The sequence below is a fragment of the Coregonus lavaretus genome, assembly GCF_964263955.1.
Source record: "Coregonus lavaretus genome assembly, chromosome: 17".
NCBI classification, from domain to species: Eukaryota; Metazoa; Chordata; class Actinopteri; order Salmoniformes; family Salmonidae; genus Coregonus; species Coregonus lavaretus.
In genome coordinates this window covers 49,201,475-49,221,100 of record NC_140004.1, presented here as the reverse complement: position 1 = coordinate 49,221,100, position 19,626 = coordinate 49,201,475, and the positions used below count along the sequence as shown (strand labels likewise).

Here is a 19,626-nt window from a genome sequence, read left to right as displayed (position 1 = left end):
GTATAGGGATAAGGGGACAGGGATACTGGAGTGATGGAGGTAGATATGTATAGGGGTAAGGGGACAGGGATACTGGAGTGATGGAGGTAGATATGTATAGAGGTAAGGGGACAGGGATACTGGAGTGATGGAGGTAGATATGTATAGGGATAAGGGGACAGGGATACTGGAGTGATGGAGGTGGATATGTATAGGGGTAAGGGATACTGGAGTGATGGAGGTAGATATGTATAGGGGTAAGGGGACAGGGATACTGGAGTGATGGAGGTAGATATGTATAGGGATAAGGGGACAGGGATACTGGAGTGATGGAGGTAGATATGTATAGGGGTAAGGGGACAGGGATACTGGAGTGATGGAGGTAGATATGTATAGGGGTAAGGGGACAGGGATACTGGAGTGATGGAGGTAGATATGTATAGGGGTAAGGGGACAGGGATACTGGAGTGATGGAGGTAGATATGTATAGGGATAAGGGGACAGGGATACTGGAGTGATGGAGGTAGATATGTATAGGGGTAAGGGGACAGGGATACTGGAGTGATGGAGGTAGATATGTATAGGGGTAAGGGGACAGGGATACTGGAGTGATGGAGGTAGATATGTATAGGGGTAAGGGGACAGGGATACTGGAGTGATGGAGGTAGATATGTATAGGGGACAGGGATACTGGAGTGATGGAGGTAGATATGTATAGGGGTCAGGGGACAGGGATACTGGAGTGATGGAGGTAGATATGTATAGGGGTAAGGGGACAGGGAAACTGGAGTGATGGAGGTAGATATGTATAGGGGTAAGGGGACAGGGATACTGGAGTGATGGAGGTAGATATGTATAGGGGTAAGGGGACAGGGATACTGGAGTGATGGAGGTAGATATGTATAGGGGTAAGGGGACAGGGATACTGGAGTGATGGAGGTAGATATGTATAGGGGTAAGGGGACAGGGATACTGGAGTGATGGAGGTAGATATGTATAGGGGTAAGGGGACAGGGACACTGGAGTGATGGAGGTAGATATGTATAGGGGTAAGGGGACAGGGATACTGGAGTGATGGAGGTAGATATGTATAGGGGTAAGGGGACAGGGATACTGGAGTGATGGAGGTAGATATGTATAGGGGTCAGGGGACAGGGATACTGGAGTGATGGAGGTAGATATGTATAGGGATAAGGGGACAGGGATACTGGAGTGATGGAGGTAGATATGTATAGGGGTAAGGGGACAGGGAAACTGGAGTGATGGAGGTAGATATGTATAGGGGTAAGGGGACAGGGATACTGGAGTGATGGAGGTAGATATGTATAGGGGTAAGGGGACAGGGATACTGGAGTGATGGAGGTAGATATGTATAGGGATAAGGGGACAGGGATACTGGAGTGATGGAGGTAGATATGTATAGGGGTAAGGGGACAGGGATACTGGAGTGATGGAGGTAGATATGTATAGGGGTAAGGGGACAGGGATACTGGAGTGATGGAGGTAGATATGTATAGGGGACAGGGATACTGGAGTGATGGAGGTAGATATGTATAGGGGTCAGGGGACAGGGATACTGGAGTGATGGAGGTAGATATGTATAGGGGTAAGGGGACAGGGAAACTGGAGTGATGGAGGTAGATATGTATAGGGGTAAGGGGACAGGGATACTGGAGTGATGGAGGTAGATATGTATAGGGGTAAGGGGACAGGGATACTGGAGTGATGGAGGTAGATATGTATAGGGGTAAGGGGACAGGGATACTGGAGTGATGGAGGTAGATATGTATAGGGGTAAGGGGACAGGGATACTGGAGTGATGGAGGTAGATATGTATAGGGATAAGGGGACAGGGATACTGGAGTGATGGAGGTAGATATGTATAGGGGTAAGGGGACAGGGATACTGGAGTGATGGAGGTAGATATGTATAGGGGTAAGGGGACAGGGATACTGGAGTGATGGAGGTAGATATGTGTAGGGGTCAGGTGACTAGGCATCAGGACATATGATAAACAGAGTAGCAGCATCTTGTATGTGAGTGGGTGTGTAGAGTCAGTATAAACGTACACTACCATTCAAGGGTTGTTCTTTATTTTTTACTATTTTCTACATTGTAGAATAATAGTGAAGACATCAGAACTATGAAAAAACACATTTGAAATCATGTAGTAACCAAAATAGTGTTAAACAAATCAAAATATATTTGAGATTTGAGATTCTTCAAATATACTCTTGGCATTCTATCAACCAGCTTCACCTGGAATGCTTTTCCAACAGTCTTGAAGGAGTTCCCACATATGCTGAGCACTTGTTGGCTGCTTTTCCTTCACTCCCAAACCATCTCAATTGGGTTGAGGTCGGGGGATCGTGGAGGCCAGGTCATCTGATGCAGCATTTCATCACTCTCCTTCTTGGTAAAATAGCCCTTACTCAGCCTGGAGGTGTGTTGGGTCATTCTCATGTTGAAAAACAAATGATAGTCCCACTAAGCCCAAACCAGATGGGATGGCGTATCGCTGTAGAATGCTGTGGTAGCCATGCTGGTTAAGTGTGCCTTGAATTCTAAATAAATCACAGACAGTGTCACCAGCAAAGCAGCCCCACACCATAACACCTCCTCCTCCATGCTTTACGGTGGGAAATACACATGTGGAGATCATCCGTTCACCCACATCGCGTCTCACAAAGATACGGCGGTTGGAAGCAAAAATCTCAAATTTGGACTCCAGACCAAAGGACAAATTTCCACCGGTCTAATGTCCATTGCTCGTGTTTCTTGGCCCAAGCAAGTCTCTTCTTCTTATTGGTGTCCTTTAGTAGTGGTTTCTTTGCAGCAATTCGACCATGAATTGGTAACTCTAATGAACTTATCCTCTGCAGCAGAGGTAACTCTGGGTCTTCCATTCTTGTGGCGGTCCTCATGAGAGCCAGTTTCATCATAGCGCTTGATGGTTTTTGCGACTGCACTTGAAGAAACTTTCAAAGTTCTTGAAATTGTCCTTATTGACTTACCTTCATGTCTTAAAGTAATGATGGACTGTCATTTCTCTTTGCTTATTTGAGCTGTTCGTTTCTCTTTGCTTATTTGAGCTGTTCTTGCCATAATATGGACTTGGTCTTTTACCAAATAGGGCTATCTTCTGTATACCCCCCCTACCTTGTCACAACAGATTGGCTCAAACGCATTAAGAAGGAAAGAAATTCCACAAATTAACTTTTAAGAAGGCACACCTGTTAATTGAAATACATTCCAGGTGACTACCTCATGAAGCTGGTTGAGAGAATGCCAAGAGTGTGCAAAGCTGTCATCAAGGCAAAGGGTGGCTGCTTTGAAGAATCTCAAATATATTTTGATTTGTTTAACACTTTTTTGGTTACTACATGATTCCATATGTGTTATTTCATAGTTTTGATGTCTTCACTATTATTATACAATGTAAAAAATAGTAAAAATAAAGAAAAACCCTGGAATGAGTAGGTGTGTCCAAACTTTTGACTGGTACTGTATGTGCATATTATGTGTGAGTGAGAAATAATGGAGTGACAGTGTGTGTGAGTGTGTTGGAGTGACAGTGTGTGTGAGTGTGTTGGAGTGACAGTGTGTGTGAGTGTGTTGGAGTGACAGTGTGTGTGAGTGTGTTGGAGTGTCAGTGTGTGTGAGTGTGTTGGAGTGACAGTGTGTGTGAGTGTGTTGGAGTGACAGTGTGTGTGAGTGTGTTGGAGTGACAGTGTGTGTGAGTGTGTTGGAGTGACAGTGTGTGTGAGTGTGTTGGAGAGACAGTGTGTGTGAGTGTGTTGGAGTGTCAGTGTGTGTGAGTGTGTTGGAGTGACAGTGTGTGTGAGTGTGTTGGAGAGACAGTGTGTGTGAGTGTGTTGGAGTGTCAGTGTGTGTGAGTGTGTTGGAGAGACAGTGTGTGTGAGTGTGTTGGAGTGACAGTGTGTGTGAGTGTGTTGGAGTGACAGTGTGTGTGAGTGTGTTGGAGTGTCAGTGTGTGTGAGTGTGTTGGAGAGACAGTGTGTGTGAGTGTGTTGGAGTGACAGTGTGTGTGAGTGTGTTGGAGTGACAGTGTGTGTGAGTGTGTTGGAGTGACAGTGTGTGTGAGTGTGTTGGAGTGACAGTGTGTGAGTGTGTTGGAGTGACAGTGTGTGAGTGTGTTGGAGTGACAGTGTGTGTGAGTGTGTTGGAGTGACAGTGTGTGTGAGTGTTGGAGTGACAGTGTGTGTGAGTGTGTTGGAGTGTCAGTGTGTGTGAGTGTTGGAGTGACAGTGTGTGTGAGTGTTGGAGTGACAGTGTGTGTGAGTGTTGGAGTGACAGTGTGTGTGAGTGTGTTGGAGTGTCAGTGTGTGTGAGTGTTGGAGTGACAGTGTGTGTGAGTGTTGGAGTGACAGTGTGTGTGAGTGTTGGAGTGACAGTGTGTGTGAGTGTTGGAGAGACAGTGTGTGTGAGTGTGTTGGAGTGACAGTGTGTGTGAGTGTTGGAGTGACAGTGTGTGTGAGTGTTGGAGTGACAGTGTGTGTGAGTGTTGGAGAGACAGTGTGTGTGAGTGTGTTGGAGTGACAGTGTGTGTGAGTGTTGGAGTGACAGTGTGTGTGAGTGTTGGAGAGACAGTGTGTGTGAGTGTTGGAGTGACAGTGTGTGTGAGTATTGGAGTGACAGTGTGTGTGAGTGTGTTGGAGTGACAGTGTGTGTGAGTGTGTTGGAGTGACAGTGTGTGTGAGTGTTGGAGTGACAGTGTGTGTGAGTGTTGGAGTGACAGTGTGTGTGAGTGTTGGAGTGACAGTGTGTGTGAGTGTGTTGGAGTGTCAGTGTGTGTGAGTGTTGGAGTGACAGTGTGTGTGAGTGTTGGAGTGACAGTGTGTGTGAGTGTTGGAGTGACAGTGTGTGTGAGTGTTGGAGTGACAGTGTGTGAGTGTGTTGGAGTGACAGTGTGTGTGAGTGTGTTGGAGAGACAGTGTGTGAGTGTGTTGGAGAGACAGTGTGTGAGTGTGTTGGAGTGACAGTGTGTGTGAGTGTGTTGGAGAGACAGTGTGTGAGTGTGTTGGAGTGACAGTGTGTGTGAGTGTTGGAGTGACAGTGTGTGTGAGTGTTGGAGTGACAGTGTGTGTGAGTGTTGGAGTGACAGTGTGTGTGAGTGTTGGAGTGACAGTGTGTGTGAGTGTGTTGGAGTGACAGTGTGTGTGAGTGTTGGAGTGACAGTGTGTGAGTGTGTTGGAGTGACAGTGTGTGTGAGTGTTGGAGTGACAGTGTGTGTGAGTGTGTTGGAGTGACAGTGTGTGTGAGTGTGTTGGAGTGACAGTGTGTGAGTGTGTTGGAGAGACAGTGTGTGAGTGTGTTGGAGTGACAGTGTGTGTGAGTGTGTTGGAGAGACAGTGTGTGTGAGTGTGTTGGAGTGACAGTGTGTGTGAGTGTGTTGGAGTGACAGTGTGTGTGAGTGTGTTGGAGTGTCAGTGTGTGAGTGTGTTGGAGTGACAGTGTGTGAGTGTGTTGGAGTGACAGTGTGTGAGTGTGTTGGAGTGACAGTGTGTGTGAGTGTGTTGGAGTGTCAGTGTGTGTGAGTGTGTTGGAGTGACAGTGTGTGTGAGTGTGTTGGAGTGACAGTGTGTGTGAGTGTGTTGGAGTGTCAGTGTGTGTGAGTGTGTTGGAGTGTCAGTGTGTGTGAGTGTGTTGGAGTGACAGTGTGTGTGAGTGTGTTGGAGTGTCAGTGTGTGTGAGTGTTGGAGTGTCAGTGTGTGTGAGTGTGTTGGAGTGACAGTGTGTGTGAGTGTTGGAGTGTCAGTGTGTGTGAGTGTGTAGGGCCCTGTGAGTGTGTAGGGGCCTGTTAGTGTGTAGGGCCCTGTGAGTGTGTAGGGCCCTGTGAGTGTGTAGGGCCCTGTGAGTGTGTAGGGCCCTGTGAGTGTGCATAGAGACAGTGCAAAGATTGAAATAAAAGGTCAATAAAGACACAAGGTGAACTCAGTCCGTTAGCCATTCTGTTAGCTATTCAGCAGTCTGATGGCTTGGGGATAGAAGCTGTTCAGGAGCCTGTTGGTGTCTGACTTGATGCACTGGTACCTCTTGCCGTGCGGCAGCAGATAAAATAGTCTATGGCTCGGGTGGTTGGAGTCTTTGATGATTTTCTGGGCCTTCTTTTCACACCGCCTGATATGGAGGTCCTGGATGGCAGGGAGCTCTGGTATAGAGGTCCTGGAGGGCAGGGAGCTCGGCCCCAGTGATGTACTGGGCTGTCCTGGTATAGAGGTCCTGGATGGCAGGGAGCTCGGCCCCAGTGATGTACTGGGCTGTCTGTACCACCCTCTGTAACGCCATGCGATCGAGGGCGGTGCTATTGCCATACCAAGCAGTGATGCAGCCAGTCAATATGCTCTCAATGGTACAGCTGTATAACCTTTTGTGGATTTGAGGGCCCATGACAAACTTTTTCAACCCCATGAGGGGGAAGAGGCACTGTGGCGCCTTCTTCACGACTGTGCATGTGTGTTTGGACCATGTTAAATCTTTAGTGATTTGGACACAAAGGAACTTGAAGCTGTCAACTCACTCCACAGCGGCCCCGTCGATGTGGATGGGGGCGTGCTCGTCCCCGAGTTTCCTGTAGTCCAGGATCAGCTCCTAGGTCTTAATGACGTTGAGGGAGAGGTTGTTGTCCTGGCACCACACTGCCAGGTCACTGACCTCCTCCCTATAGGCTGTCTCATCGTCACCGGTGATCAGGCCTACCACCGTCGTGTCGTCAGCTAACTTGATAATGGTGTTGGAGTCGTGCTTGACCACACAGTCGTGGGTGAACAGGGAGTACAGGAGGGGACTAAGCATACACCCCTGTGGGGCCCCTGTGTTAAGGGTGATGTAGCCTACCCTCACCACCTGGGTTCGGCCCGTCAGGAAGTCCAGGATCCAGTTGCAGAGGGAGGTGTTTAGTCCCAGGGTCCTTAGCTTAGTGATGAGCTTGGAGGGGACTATGGTGTAGAACGCTAAGCTGTAGTCCATGAACAGCATTCTCACATAGGTGTTCCTCTTATCTAGGTGGGTGAGGGCAGTGTGGAGAGCAATTGAGATTGCATCATCTATGAATCTGTTGGGGCGGTATGTAAATTTTGAGTGGGTCTAGGGTGGCTGGGGTGGTGGAGTTAACGTGTTCCATAACCAGCCTTTCAAAGCACTTCATGATTCCAGAAGTGAGTGCTACGGGGCGGTAGTCATGGTGGCATGAAGCCTTAGAGTTCTTAGGGACAGGAATGATGGTGGTCATCTTAAAACATGTGGTGTTTACAGACTGGGACAAGGAGAGGTTGAACATTATTGTGAATATGCCTGCCAGCTGTTCTGCACATGCTCTGAGAACGCGACCTGGAATACCGTCAGGGCCCGCGAGATCACCCAATACCGTCGGAGAGCGAGATCACCCAATACCGTCGGAGAGCGAGATCACCCAATACCGTCGGAGAGCGAGATCACCCAATACCGTCGGAGAGCGAGATCACCCAATACCGTCGGAGAGCGAGATCACCCAATACCGTCGGAGAGCGAGATCACCCAATACCGTCGGAGAGCGAGATCACCCAATACCGTCGGAGAGCGAGATCACCCAATCCTCTCTGGGTTGGTGACGGCCCTCACACACAGCTCAATGTTGTCAAAGCGTACATAAAATATATTGAGTTGATCTGGTAGAGAGGCATCGTGGGGCAGATCACGGCTGGGTCTCCCTTTATAAACAGTAATGGACTGTAGCCCTGCCACATGCAGCGGGCGTCAGAGCCTGTGTAGTATGATTACACCTTATTCCTCTATTGTCCTTTTGCTCGTTCGATGACTGTGCGGAGGTCGTAGAGGGACTTCTTGTACTTCCTCCCGTCTTCGGTGGTAGCCTCAGGGTTGTCTGCGATAGCTCTGTGTGCGGTAGCCCTGCTCTTTAGTTTAGCGCCAACCTCTCTGTTAATCCAGGGCTTTTGATTGGGGAAGCACCGTGGGTACAACATCACTGATGCATTTTCTAATGAAGCCGGTGACGGAGGTGGTTCGCTCGTCGATGTTATCGAAACATATTCCAGCCAGCGTTAGCAAAGCGGTCCTGTAGCATAACCTCTGATTCTGGTGACCATTTCTCAACGGAGCCAATCGCTTGTATTTTCTGTTTCAGCTTCTGCTTGTAAACAGGAATCAAGAGTACGGCCTCATGATCTGATTTGCTGAATGGCGGATGAGGGAGGGCCTTGTATGCTTGCTTGTGGGTAGAATAGCAGGGGTCTAGGACTTTATCGACCCTAGTGGCGTTGTAGACATGTTGATGGAAGTTGGGCATCACATGTCTTAGTGACGTGGAATTAAAATCGCCGGCAACCAGAAAAGCAGCCTCTGGATGTAGGTTTTCCTGCTCTGGGTGTAGGTTTTCTTGCTGTACTGTTTGTTAAGCACCAGCTTGTTATTTTTCTTGTCCTGAGGAGGAATGTATACAACAGTCACGATAACAGCTGAAAACTCCCTCGGGAGGTAGACGGGTCTGCATCTGACCATCAGGTATTCCAAGACGGGTGAACAGTGGGTCGACACTTCCACCGCATTGGAATTAGCACACCACTTGGAGTTGATGAAGAGGCAAACCCCTCGCCCCCCCGATTTCCCCCGACTCCACCATCCTGTCCGCCCGGTGAATGGAGAGTTCCGTTAGTAGCAAATCCGCGATCGGAGGTCATCCATCTTATTATCAAGTGACTGTACATTAGCCAACAGAATGGAGGAAAGAGGTGGCCGGTTTTCCCTTCGCCTTAGTCTCACCAGGATCCCCCCTCTCTTACCTCTGTAATCCAGGCGTTTCCTTTTGGGTAGCCCGAAAATTGAGTTGGAATTACAGAGAGAGCTCCGGGCAGATGAGTCACGGTCGAAGTAGAAGCTGGAATTGGGGGGTTAGTAACCGTTCTGATGTTCAAAAGTTATTGTCAGTTGTAAGAAATAATAGCGGAAACGTTTCGAAAAAATTTACGACAAAATACTCACAAAATAGTAAAGTTGGGTTGGAGCTTGAAGAACAGTGGCCATGCATTACGGAGCCATCTTATGTGTGTGTGTGTGTGTGTGTGTGTGTATGTGTATGTGTGTGTGTGTGTGTGGGCGAGTGTGTGTGTGGGCGTGTGTGTGTGTGTGTATGTATGGGTGTGTGTGTGTGTGGGCGTGTGTATGTGTGTGTGTGTTTATGTGTGTGTATGTGTGTGTGTGTGTGTGTGCGTGTGTGTGTTGGCATGTGTGTCTGATCTGTGCTGGGCCACTTATTGAATTAGACATGGTCCAGCAATTCATTCCCCTGTACTAATTAACCAATTACAGCTAATTCCTTATCAAGGTTTTCTGCTGGGATCTGGAGAAAAGTTCAGACAGACGGTTAGTGGGATAGATGGGATAGATGGGGGGGTTAATAGAAGACATGTTAACCAAACAGAGAGAGAGAGAGTTGTGTTCTCACCTTGTTGGGCTGGTTAAGGTCGTAGCTGGTCAGTGAAGTCAGAAGATGCTGCAGGCCAGGTACGTTGTTATCGTTTATTGCATGGATTATAGCCTTCATCACAAACGAGTCTTCCTCATCCTAATGACACACCACAGGGGGTCATTTTGTTTTCCACCAGGTGTGTGATATTAGCCCACAGGCTCAGGTAACAGCTGGATATGACCCTGTACTACGCCCCTCTCACAAAACACACCTTCTGGACTTTATAGCTACAATCATATTGAATATTATATTCTGAAGGATCAAATGGTTCCAGATCTGTCTCACCCCTTCCTCTCCTCTGTCTCAGAGAGAGAGAGAGAGAGAGAGAGAGAGAGAGAGAGAGAGAGAGAGAGAGAGAGAGAGAGAGAGAGAGAGAGAGAGAGAGAGAGAGAGAGAGAGAGAGAGAGAGAGAGAGAGAGAGAGAGAGAAGTCATGCAGAAGAACAGCTCCTGACTTGTTATAACTTTTTGGTTGTTAAGAGCGAGATTGACACGACTAAATTAGCAAAAAATGTATAGGTAATCTAATTGTACAACTGAAGATCAAAACAGGAGGAAAAGATTGACAGAGAGTGAGTAAAAAGACCAATCTTCATCGTGGTAGCTAGCCAAATTAAAATCTGTCAGCTAGCTCACCGTCCAGCTCTAACCGTTTACTGGTGGTAACCATAGCAACATGGCCACTGAGGCAGCGCTAGCATCGATAGTAACGGCAGAGACTGAGAGACTTTCTCCGTTGTTTTTTGAATACCCAGCAGAAATAAAATCAGAGAAGGGAAGAATCAACTTTAAACACCGAATTCTGAGGGAAAACCCAGAAACTTTGTTTGCTGACTGCTCACAAAACGGGACTGTTACAAACCTGCTATTTTACACAGACCACACTACTGCCTGGCATACAGCTGTAACTAGCCATTTCAGCTACACCACGAAGAAAGGCATCTGCAAGGGAAGACAAATCCACATTTTTGAGGACAGCGATAAGGACCAGGAAAACAGGTTTCTGACGGTAAACATGTATCAGAACGGTACTATCATGGTCCAGGGCAGTGAGGCTGCACTCAGCTCTGTTGTGCAGGACTTCCCCACCCTAATGAAGATAGCAGAAAGTAAAAAAGACAAGGACAGCACCCTGACCTCTCCCCTCACCTCAGGCACCCCAACAGCAGGACTATCCTCCCCCCTGCCTGCCTACAACCACCAGAGCCAAGACCACACTACCATCAGCCTGTTGAGAGACAGGCTGGCTCTGTTAGAGGTATGGGTTACTGAGCTGAAGGAGCAGCCCCCCAGCTACACCACCCCCAGCCCAGACACAGAGCTTCTACAGGACCAGATCAACCAGTGCAGGACCCAGCTGAAGAACTCTGTCCAGGAGCTGAGAGAGAGCCTTACCACAGCGCTTGAGGAGGTAAAGGCCACCATGAGGAGAGAGCTAGTGCAGGTAAAGGAGGAGATGGCAAAGGAGTTGTCTGTCATCAAGAGGGTGCTACAGCAGAGAGAACAGACTGTAGAGACTCCCAGAGAGAAGCTGCAGCCCCTCACCACCCCTAACAACCCCACTGACCCACCTTTACCCACAATCCCCCCCCATACCGACAACACTTTACCCACACCCCCAGTCAACAAAGAGGCCCACATTGAGACAACTACTACAGAGAGAAGCTCTCTGGCCCCCCCTGACACACCCCCACACACCCCTCCATGTACACAGGCCCTGTCTACTCCAGCCCCAGACCGAAAACGCACCAATCTGGTAAAACCCACTGAGGTGGCCATCCTCATTGACTCAAATGGGAAATTCATTCAAGAAGATAAACTCTTCCCCCAACACAAGGTGCGCAAAATATGGTGCCCAAAAACACAAGATGCACTCCACATCCTGTCCCAGCCTGACTTTGGCACACCAGGCCACATTATTATTCACACCGGCACCAACAACCTGCGAGAGGAGCAGGAGAGAGTAGGCAGCCTGGTCAACAGAGTAGCAGAGAGGGCCTCTGAGTGGTTCCCCAACTCCCACATCACCATCTCCACTCTGCTGCCCCGCAAAGACTTTCATCCCCGTACCATCCAGAAAGCCAACGCTGACATCACCAGAGGGTGTGGCCTACTCCCGAACATACACATTGCTCACCACCCAACAATCACCCCAGAGCATCTACACGACCACTCCCACCTGAGGAAGCAGACAGTAGGGATGTTTGCCAAGTCCCTAAAGGACGTAGCACTTGGTAGACAAACACCCCATGCTGTACTGGACAGAGGAGCACCCAGAGACCCCTACCAGACCACTGCACCACCAAGGAGCCCCAGGCCCCTTCAACGCCACACCAGACCCAGTGCACCCCACAGGCCCCACCCACCCCCAGAGCATCACCACTTCCATCGGCTTAGCCAGACCAGACCGGGCCCAGCCTATTATCCCGCACCAGACCACCACCCCTACCAGACCAGAGAGGAAGTCCCACAGCCCAGACCTGGCCCCCCTCCACCTCACAGGGCCCAACAGCAGGACCAGCGCAGCTACGCGGAGGTCGTCAGAGGACAGGAGAACCCTGTAGGATTAAGTGAGATTAAACAGCTCCTCCAATACATCTGCACTAAACTGCACTAAACACACACGGACGCATACACACACACACCACACACACACACACACACACACCTATTGTACTAGAATTTACTTGTTCAATGAATAGGAATATTTAACAGAATAACAGAATAAATGTTAGCTGATATCCTGTTTATCTCGCTCTTAACAACTTATTAGTTAATCGTTACTGTGTTTCTGACTGCTACTCCTTCTTTTTGCAACATGAAATCACTATCAGTTAGCATGTGGAACATTCAGGGTCTAAACTCATCAACCTTTGGTCTGAAGAGTTTAGCACTGGAGTTCAACAAAAATCTGAAAGATGTTGACGTCATCATTCTGCAGGAGACATGGTGTAAGGCTGACGTTGTCACTCACTGTCCCACAGGCTACAGAGAGATCATTGTGCCATCACAGAAACACAGCTCTGTCAATAGAGGCAGAGACTCTGGAGGATTGATCATTTGGTACAAATCCGAACTACAAAATCTAATTGATCCCCTCAAAATTGGCAAATACCACATTTGGTTAAAACTAAAAAAAGAACTTGTACTGACAGGAAAAGATGTGTTCCTTTGCGCAATATATATCCCCCCCTCAGAATCCCCATATTACTCAGAGGAGATCTTCCCCACCCTCGAGGAAGAGACGTGCCATTTCCAGGCCCAGGGAAATGTGCTCATCTGTGGGGACACAAATGCGCGCACAGGAACACTACCTGATCTAACGAGCACACGAGGGGACAGCTTTATTACAGACCATACTGTTTCTAACTATCTTAATCTCCCCCATAGAAACAACAGTGACAGCACCGTCAACAAAAACGGAAGGGATCTTTTGCAGCTCTGTAGAAGCCTGGGTCTGTACTTTGTCAATGGTAGGTTACGGGGGGACTCTTTGGGGAGATTCACCTACTGCTCACCTCTTGGCCACAGTACAGTAGACTATATGATCACAGACATGGACCCTTTCTCTCTCAGCTCATTCACTGTCAAGCCACTAACACCTCTGTCTGATCACAGCCAAATTACGTTGTTCCTCAAAAGAACAGACCTGGAAACAACCACACATTCACAACCCAGTAAGCTGTACAACATCAGAAATTCATACAGATGGGCCCAAAACAGCACAGAAGAATACCAGAAAGCAACCTGGAACCAAAATATCCAAACACTCTTAGATAACTTTCTGGATACCACATTCACTCACAGTAAAGAAGGCATCAATCTAGCAGTACGAAACATCAACTATATATTCAGGCAAACGGCAAAAGAAGCACAATTGAAATTGATAAAAAACAAAACTAAAAAAATCACAGATGACAACTGGTTTGATGCAGATTGTAAAATTATAAGGAAAAAACTTAGAACACTATCCAACCAAAAGCACAGAGACTCAAATAATGGTGAATTACGCCTTCATTACTGTGAGACTTTAAAACTCTATAAACGTACACTCAGAACCAAAAAAGCACAGTACAACAGCAAGCAGCTGACACTAATTGAGGAGTCCATAAACACAAACAACTTTTGGCAAAATTGGAAAAAACTAAAAAAATCTAAACAAGAGGAATTAGCAATACAAAATGGTGACATATGGACAACCCATTTCAAAACACTCTACAACACCGTTCAAATTGACACAAACGCAGAACAACGCCAAATCCATGAGAAGTTGAATGGATTAGAAAAAGCTATAAAGGACAATCAAAACCCATTGGACTCCCCAATTACTGACCAGGAGCTCTATAAGAAACTTCAGGCTCTCAAATTTAAAAAAGCCTGCGGACCTGATGGCATCCTAAATGAAATGCTCAAACTCATTAGTGCAAAATTTCAATTGGCTATATTAAAATTGTTTAATTTGATCCTGAGTGTAGGTTATTTCCCTGACATCTGGAATCAAGGACTCATAACCCCAATCTTTAAGAATGGAGACAAATTTGACCCTAACAATTACAGAGGCATTTGTGTGAACAGTAACCTGGGGAAGGTTTTCTGTAGTATCATCAATGTAAGAGTTCTAAACTTCCTTAATAAGCACAATGTCTTGAGTAAAAGCCAAATTGGATTTATACCAAAACATCGCACAACTGATCATATTTACACCTTACACACCCTGATAGATAAACATGTCCACCAAAATAATACCAAAATATACACTTGCTTTATCGACTTCCAAAAAGCATTTGATTCTATTTGGCATACAGGACTGTTCTACAAAGTTATTGAAAGTGGTGTAGGGGGTAAAACATATGACATAATTAAATCAATGTATACTGGCAATACGTGCAGCATTAAAATTGGTAAGAAAAGGACAGAATTCTTTAACCAGGGGCGGGGCCTTCGTCAGGGTTGCAATCTGAGCCCTGCACTCTTCAATATTTACATTAACGAATTGGCCACTATTCTAGAAAAATCCTCAGCCCCTGGTGTTAGTCTCCACAATTCAGAAGTTAAATGCCTACTCTTCGCAGATGACCTATGCCTGCTGTCACCCACAGCACCTGGCCTACAGCAGAGCCTGGACCTGCTAGAGCAGTACTGCCAGACCTGGGCCCTGGCAGTAAACCCCAAAAAGACTAAAATAATGATTTTCCAGAGAAGATCCAGATCTCAGGGAATTAGACCAAAGTTCTCAATTGGTACAAAATATATAGAGTACTGTACACACTACAATTACTTAGGTTTAAAAATAAGCTCAACTGGACACCTTAATGAGGCAGTGAATGAACTGAGAGAGAAAGCACGCAGGGCATTCTACGCCATTAAAAAGCAAATTCAAATTGAAATACCTATTAAAATTTGGCTAAAACTAATTGAATATGTCATTGAACCAATTGCACTTTATGGCAGCGAGGTGTGGGGTCCACTTGCAAAACAAGATTTCATCAAATGGGACAAACACCCCATTGAAACCCTACATGCAGAGTTCTGTAAGATTCTCCTACGTGTCCAGAGGAAAACTACAAACAATGCATGCAGGGCAGAATTAGGCCAATATCCACTAATAATAAAAACTCAAAAAAGAGCAATTAAGTTTTGGAAACATCTAAAATACAGTGACCCCCTCTCATATCATTACCAAGCCCTGCAATGCCAAGAGCTGAGCAAAGAAAAGAGTCCCCTCATCCAGCTGGTCCTGGGGCTGAGTTCACAAACCTGTTCTACTAACACACTGAAGCCTCAGGACCAGAACATCCAATCAATCAGAATAAACCAAATTACAACACAGTCAAAACAAAACTACATTGCTTATTGGGAAACACAAGCACAAACACAAAGCAAAATGCAGTGCTATCTGGCCCTAAATCGACAGTACACTATGGCTAAATATTTGACCATGGTTACTGATCAAAACCTTAGAAAAACCTTGACAAAGTACAGGCTCAGTGAGCACAGCCTTGCCATTGAGAAGGGTAGACACAGGAAAACCTGGCTCCCTGTAGAGGAAAGGCTGTGCAACCACTGCACAACAGCAGAACCTGAGACGGAGCTGCATTTCCTGACAAAATGTCAAAAATATAAAACAATTAGAGAGTGTCATTTCCCCAAATTTGAAATCCTTATTCAAGGTTTTAAAGACCTCTCTGATGAGGATAGGCTACCCATCCTGTTGGGGGAGGACGCAGAGAGCTGTGGGTTGGCAGCGCACTACATTACTGCCTGCCATAAGTTGAGGGACAGTGTCTGACAGACCAATAAACCTGCACATGTCCTCAACTGTATGATTATTGTTATTGTTGAATGTATGGTTATATTGACCGTTGGTTATTGTTGTTACTGTTGTCCCGTTGACAATTTTTGATTCTCATTTTTTATTTATTTTTTATATTGTAAATATCCAAAGTAAGCTTTGGCAATATGTACATTGTTACGTCATGCCAATAAAGCGAATTGAATTGAATTGAATTGAATTGAGAGAGAGAGAGAGAGAGAGAGAGAGAGAGAGAGAGAGAGAGAGAGAGACTAACCCCGACCAGGGTCTCTGGATCCACTCAAGAGGGTTCAATGGTTGATATAATCTTAGTAAAATGACAAGCCATTCCAAAGACTGATGTCATATTAGGCAGACGCTCTTATCTAGAGACATTTGAAGGAGCAATTAAGGTTAAGTGTCTTGCTCAAGGGCACAGACTTTTCACCTAGTGAGCTCAGGATTCGAATCAGCGACCATTTGGTTACTGGCTACATTTGGTTACATTTGGCCAACGCCGTTAACACATTACCCTCCATTCTACCAGACATTACCCTCCATTCTACCAGACATTACCCTCCATTCTACCAGACATTACCCTCCATTCTACCAGACATTACCCTCCATTCTACCAGACATTACCCTCCATTCTACTAGACATTACCCTCCATTCTACCAGACATTACCCTCCATTCTACCAGACATTACCCTCCATTCTACCAGACATTACCCTCCATTCTACCAGACATTACCCTCCATTCTACTAGACATTACCCTCCATTCTACCAGACATTACCCTCCATTCTACCAGACATTACCCTCCATTCTACCAGACATTACCCTCCATTCTACCAGACATTACCCTCCATTCTACCAGACATTACCCTCCATTCTACCAGACATTACCCTCCATTCTACCAGATAATACCCTCCATTCTACTAGACATTACCCTCCATTCTACCAGACATTACCCTCCATTCTACCAGACATTACCCTCCATTCTACTAGACATTACCCTCCATTCTACTCAGACACTAACCATCATTCTGCCCAGCGGTTTCAGAAGTAACCAACAGCAGTTGAGGAAGTAACCAACAGCAGCTGAGGAAGTAACCAACAGCAGCTGAGGAAGTAACCAACAGCAGCTGAGGAAGTAACCAACAGCAGCTGAGGAAGTAACCAACAGCAGCTGAGGAAGTAACCAACAGCAGCTGAGGAAGTAACCAACAGCAGTTGAGGAAGTAACCAACAGCAGCTGAGGAAGTAACCAACAGCAGCTGAGGAAGTAACCAACAGCAGCTGAGGAAGTAACCAACAGCAGCTGAGGAAGTAACCAACAGCAGCTGAGGAAGTAACCAACAGCAGCTGAGGAAGTAACCAACAGCAGTTGAGGAAGTAACCAACAGCAGCTGAGGAAGTAACCAACAGCAGCTGAGGAAGTAACCAACTGTGTAAACTTTAGATAGGTAAATACACCTGTCCTTAGCACGCTGATAACACAAGGCAAATCATAAACCTTCAACCAGTGTGTGGGGGGGAGGTTCTCTATACTTTTACATGGTACTACATAAGGATCTGGCCAAACGTAGGTCACCACCACATAGGGAATAGGGTGGAATAGAGTTGTCTCCCAGATCTTACCAGTGTGTGTGATTTTGTGTATGTATATGAATGTGTGTGTGTCTAGGACAGGGGTTGTTCTTACCAGTGTGTCATCACTGCGAGCCACACTGATGTTGCTTCGTGACAGGAAGGAGCGAGAGAGACGGTTACACAACGAGATGAGACGCACCGATTGCTGAAAGATAGAAGAGAAGAGAGAGACAATGTCAGGACTGAGGAGAGGAGAGAGACAGAATGTCAGGACTGAGGAGAGGAGACAGACAGAATGTCAGGACTGAGGAGAGGAGAGAGACAGAATGTCAGGACTGAGGAGAGGAGAGAGACAGAATGTCAGGACTGAGGAGAGGAGAGAGACAGAATGTCAGGACTGAGGAGAGGAGAGAGAGACAGAATGTCAGGACTGAGGAGAGGAGAGAGACAGAATGTCAGGACTGAGGAGAGGAGAGAGACAGAATGTCAGGACTGAGGAGAGGAGAGAAGAGAGACAGAATGTCAGGACTGAGGAGAGGAGAGAGAGACAGAATGTCAGGACTGAGGAGAGGAGAGAGAGAGACAGAATGTCAGGACTGAGGAGAGGAGAGAGACAATGTCAGGACTGAGGAGAGGAGAGAGACAGAATGTCAGGACTGAGGAGAGGAGAGAGACAGAATGTCAGGACTGAGGAGAGGAGAGAGACAGAATGTCAGGACTGAGGAGAGGAGAGAGAGACAGAATGTCAGGACTGAGGAGAGAGACAGAATGTCAGGACTGAGGAGAGGAGACAGACAGAATGTCAGGACTGAGGAGAGGAGAGAGACAGAATGTCAGGACTGAGGAGAGGAGAGAGACAGAATGTCAGGACTGAGGAGAGGAGAGAGACAGAATGTCAGGACTGAGGAGAGGAGAGAGAGACAGAATGTCAGGACTGAGGAGAGGAGAGAGACAGAATGTCAGGACTGAGGAGAGGAGAGAGACAGAATGTCAGGACTGAGGAGAGGAGAGAAGAGAGACAGAATGTCAGGACTGAGGAGAGGAGAGAGAGACAGAATGTCAGGACTGAGGAGAGGAGAGAGAGAGACAGAATGTCAGGACTGAGGAGAGGAGAGAGACAATGTCAGGACTGAGGAGAGGAGAGAGACAGAATGTCAGGACTGAGGAGAGGAGAGAGACAGAATGTCAGGACTGAGGAGAGGAGAGAGACAGAATGTCAGGACTGAGGAGAGGAGAGAGAGACAGAATGTCAGGACTGAGGAGAGAGACAGAATGTCAGGACTGAGGAGAGGAGACAGACAGAATGTCAGGACTGAGGAGAGGAGAGAGACAGAATGTCAGGACTGAGGAGAGGAGAGAGACAGAATGTCAGGACTGAGGAGAGGAGAGAGACAGAATGTCAGGACTGAGGAGAGGAGAGAGAGACAGAATGTCAGGACTGAGGAGAGGAGAGAGACAGAATGTCAGGACTGAGGAGAGGAGAGAGACAGAATGTCAGGACTGAGGAGAGGAGAGAAGAGAGACAGAATGTCAGGACTGAGGAGAGGAGAGAGAGACAGAATGTCAGGACTGAGGAGAGGAGAGAGAGAGACAGAATGTCAGGACTGAGGAGAGGAGAGAGACAATGTCAGGACTGAGGAGAGGAGAGAGACAGAATGTCAGGACTGAGGAGAGGAGAGAGACAGAATGTCAGGACTGAGGAGAGGAGAGAGACAGAATGTCAGGACTGAGGAGAGGAGAGAGAGACAGAATGTCAGGACTGAGGAGAGGAGAGAGAGACAGAATGTCAGGACTGGGGAGAGGAGAGAGAGACAGAATGTCAGGACTGAGGAGAGAAGAGAGACAGAATGTCAGGACTGAGGAGAGGAGAGAAGAGAGACAGAATGTCAGGACTGAGGAGAGGAGAGAGAGACAGAATGTCAGGACTGAGGAGAGGAGAGAGAGAGACAGAATGTCAGGACTGAGGAGAGGAGAGAGAGAGACAGAATGTCAGGACTGAGGAGAGGAGAGAGACAGAATGTCAGGACTGAGGAGAGGAGAGAGACAGAATGTCAGGACTGAGGAGAGGAGAGAGACAGAATGTCAGGACTGAGGAGAGGAGAGAGAGACAGAATGTCAGGACTGAGGAGAGGAGAGAGACAGAATGTCAGGACTGAGGAGAGAGAGACAGAATGTCAGGACTGAGGAGAGGAGAGAGACAGAATGTCAGGACTGAGGAGAGGAGAGAGACAGAATGTCAGGACTGAGGAGAGAAGAGAGAGAGACAGAATGTCAGGAC

General features: G+C 47.2%; 1 protein-coding gene across 1 annotated transcript in view; it reads right to left on the bottom strand.

The window, feature by feature from the left end:
• dapk1 (death-associated protein kinase 1) overlaps window positions 1-19,626 on the bottom strand; it is a 194,688-nt gene that overhangs the window by 68,762 nt on the left and 106,300 nt on the right. Inside the window, exons 11-12 of the mRNA XM_084181176.1 lie at window positions 17,461-17,553; window positions 9,440-9,559 (exon numbers count right to left, since the gene is read on the bottom strand). Coding sequence (XP_084037302.1) covers window positions 9,440-9,559; window positions 17,461-17,553 — 213 coding nt within the window. The remainder of the gene's footprint in view (window positions 1-9,439; window positions 9,560-17,460; window positions 17,554-19,626) is intronic.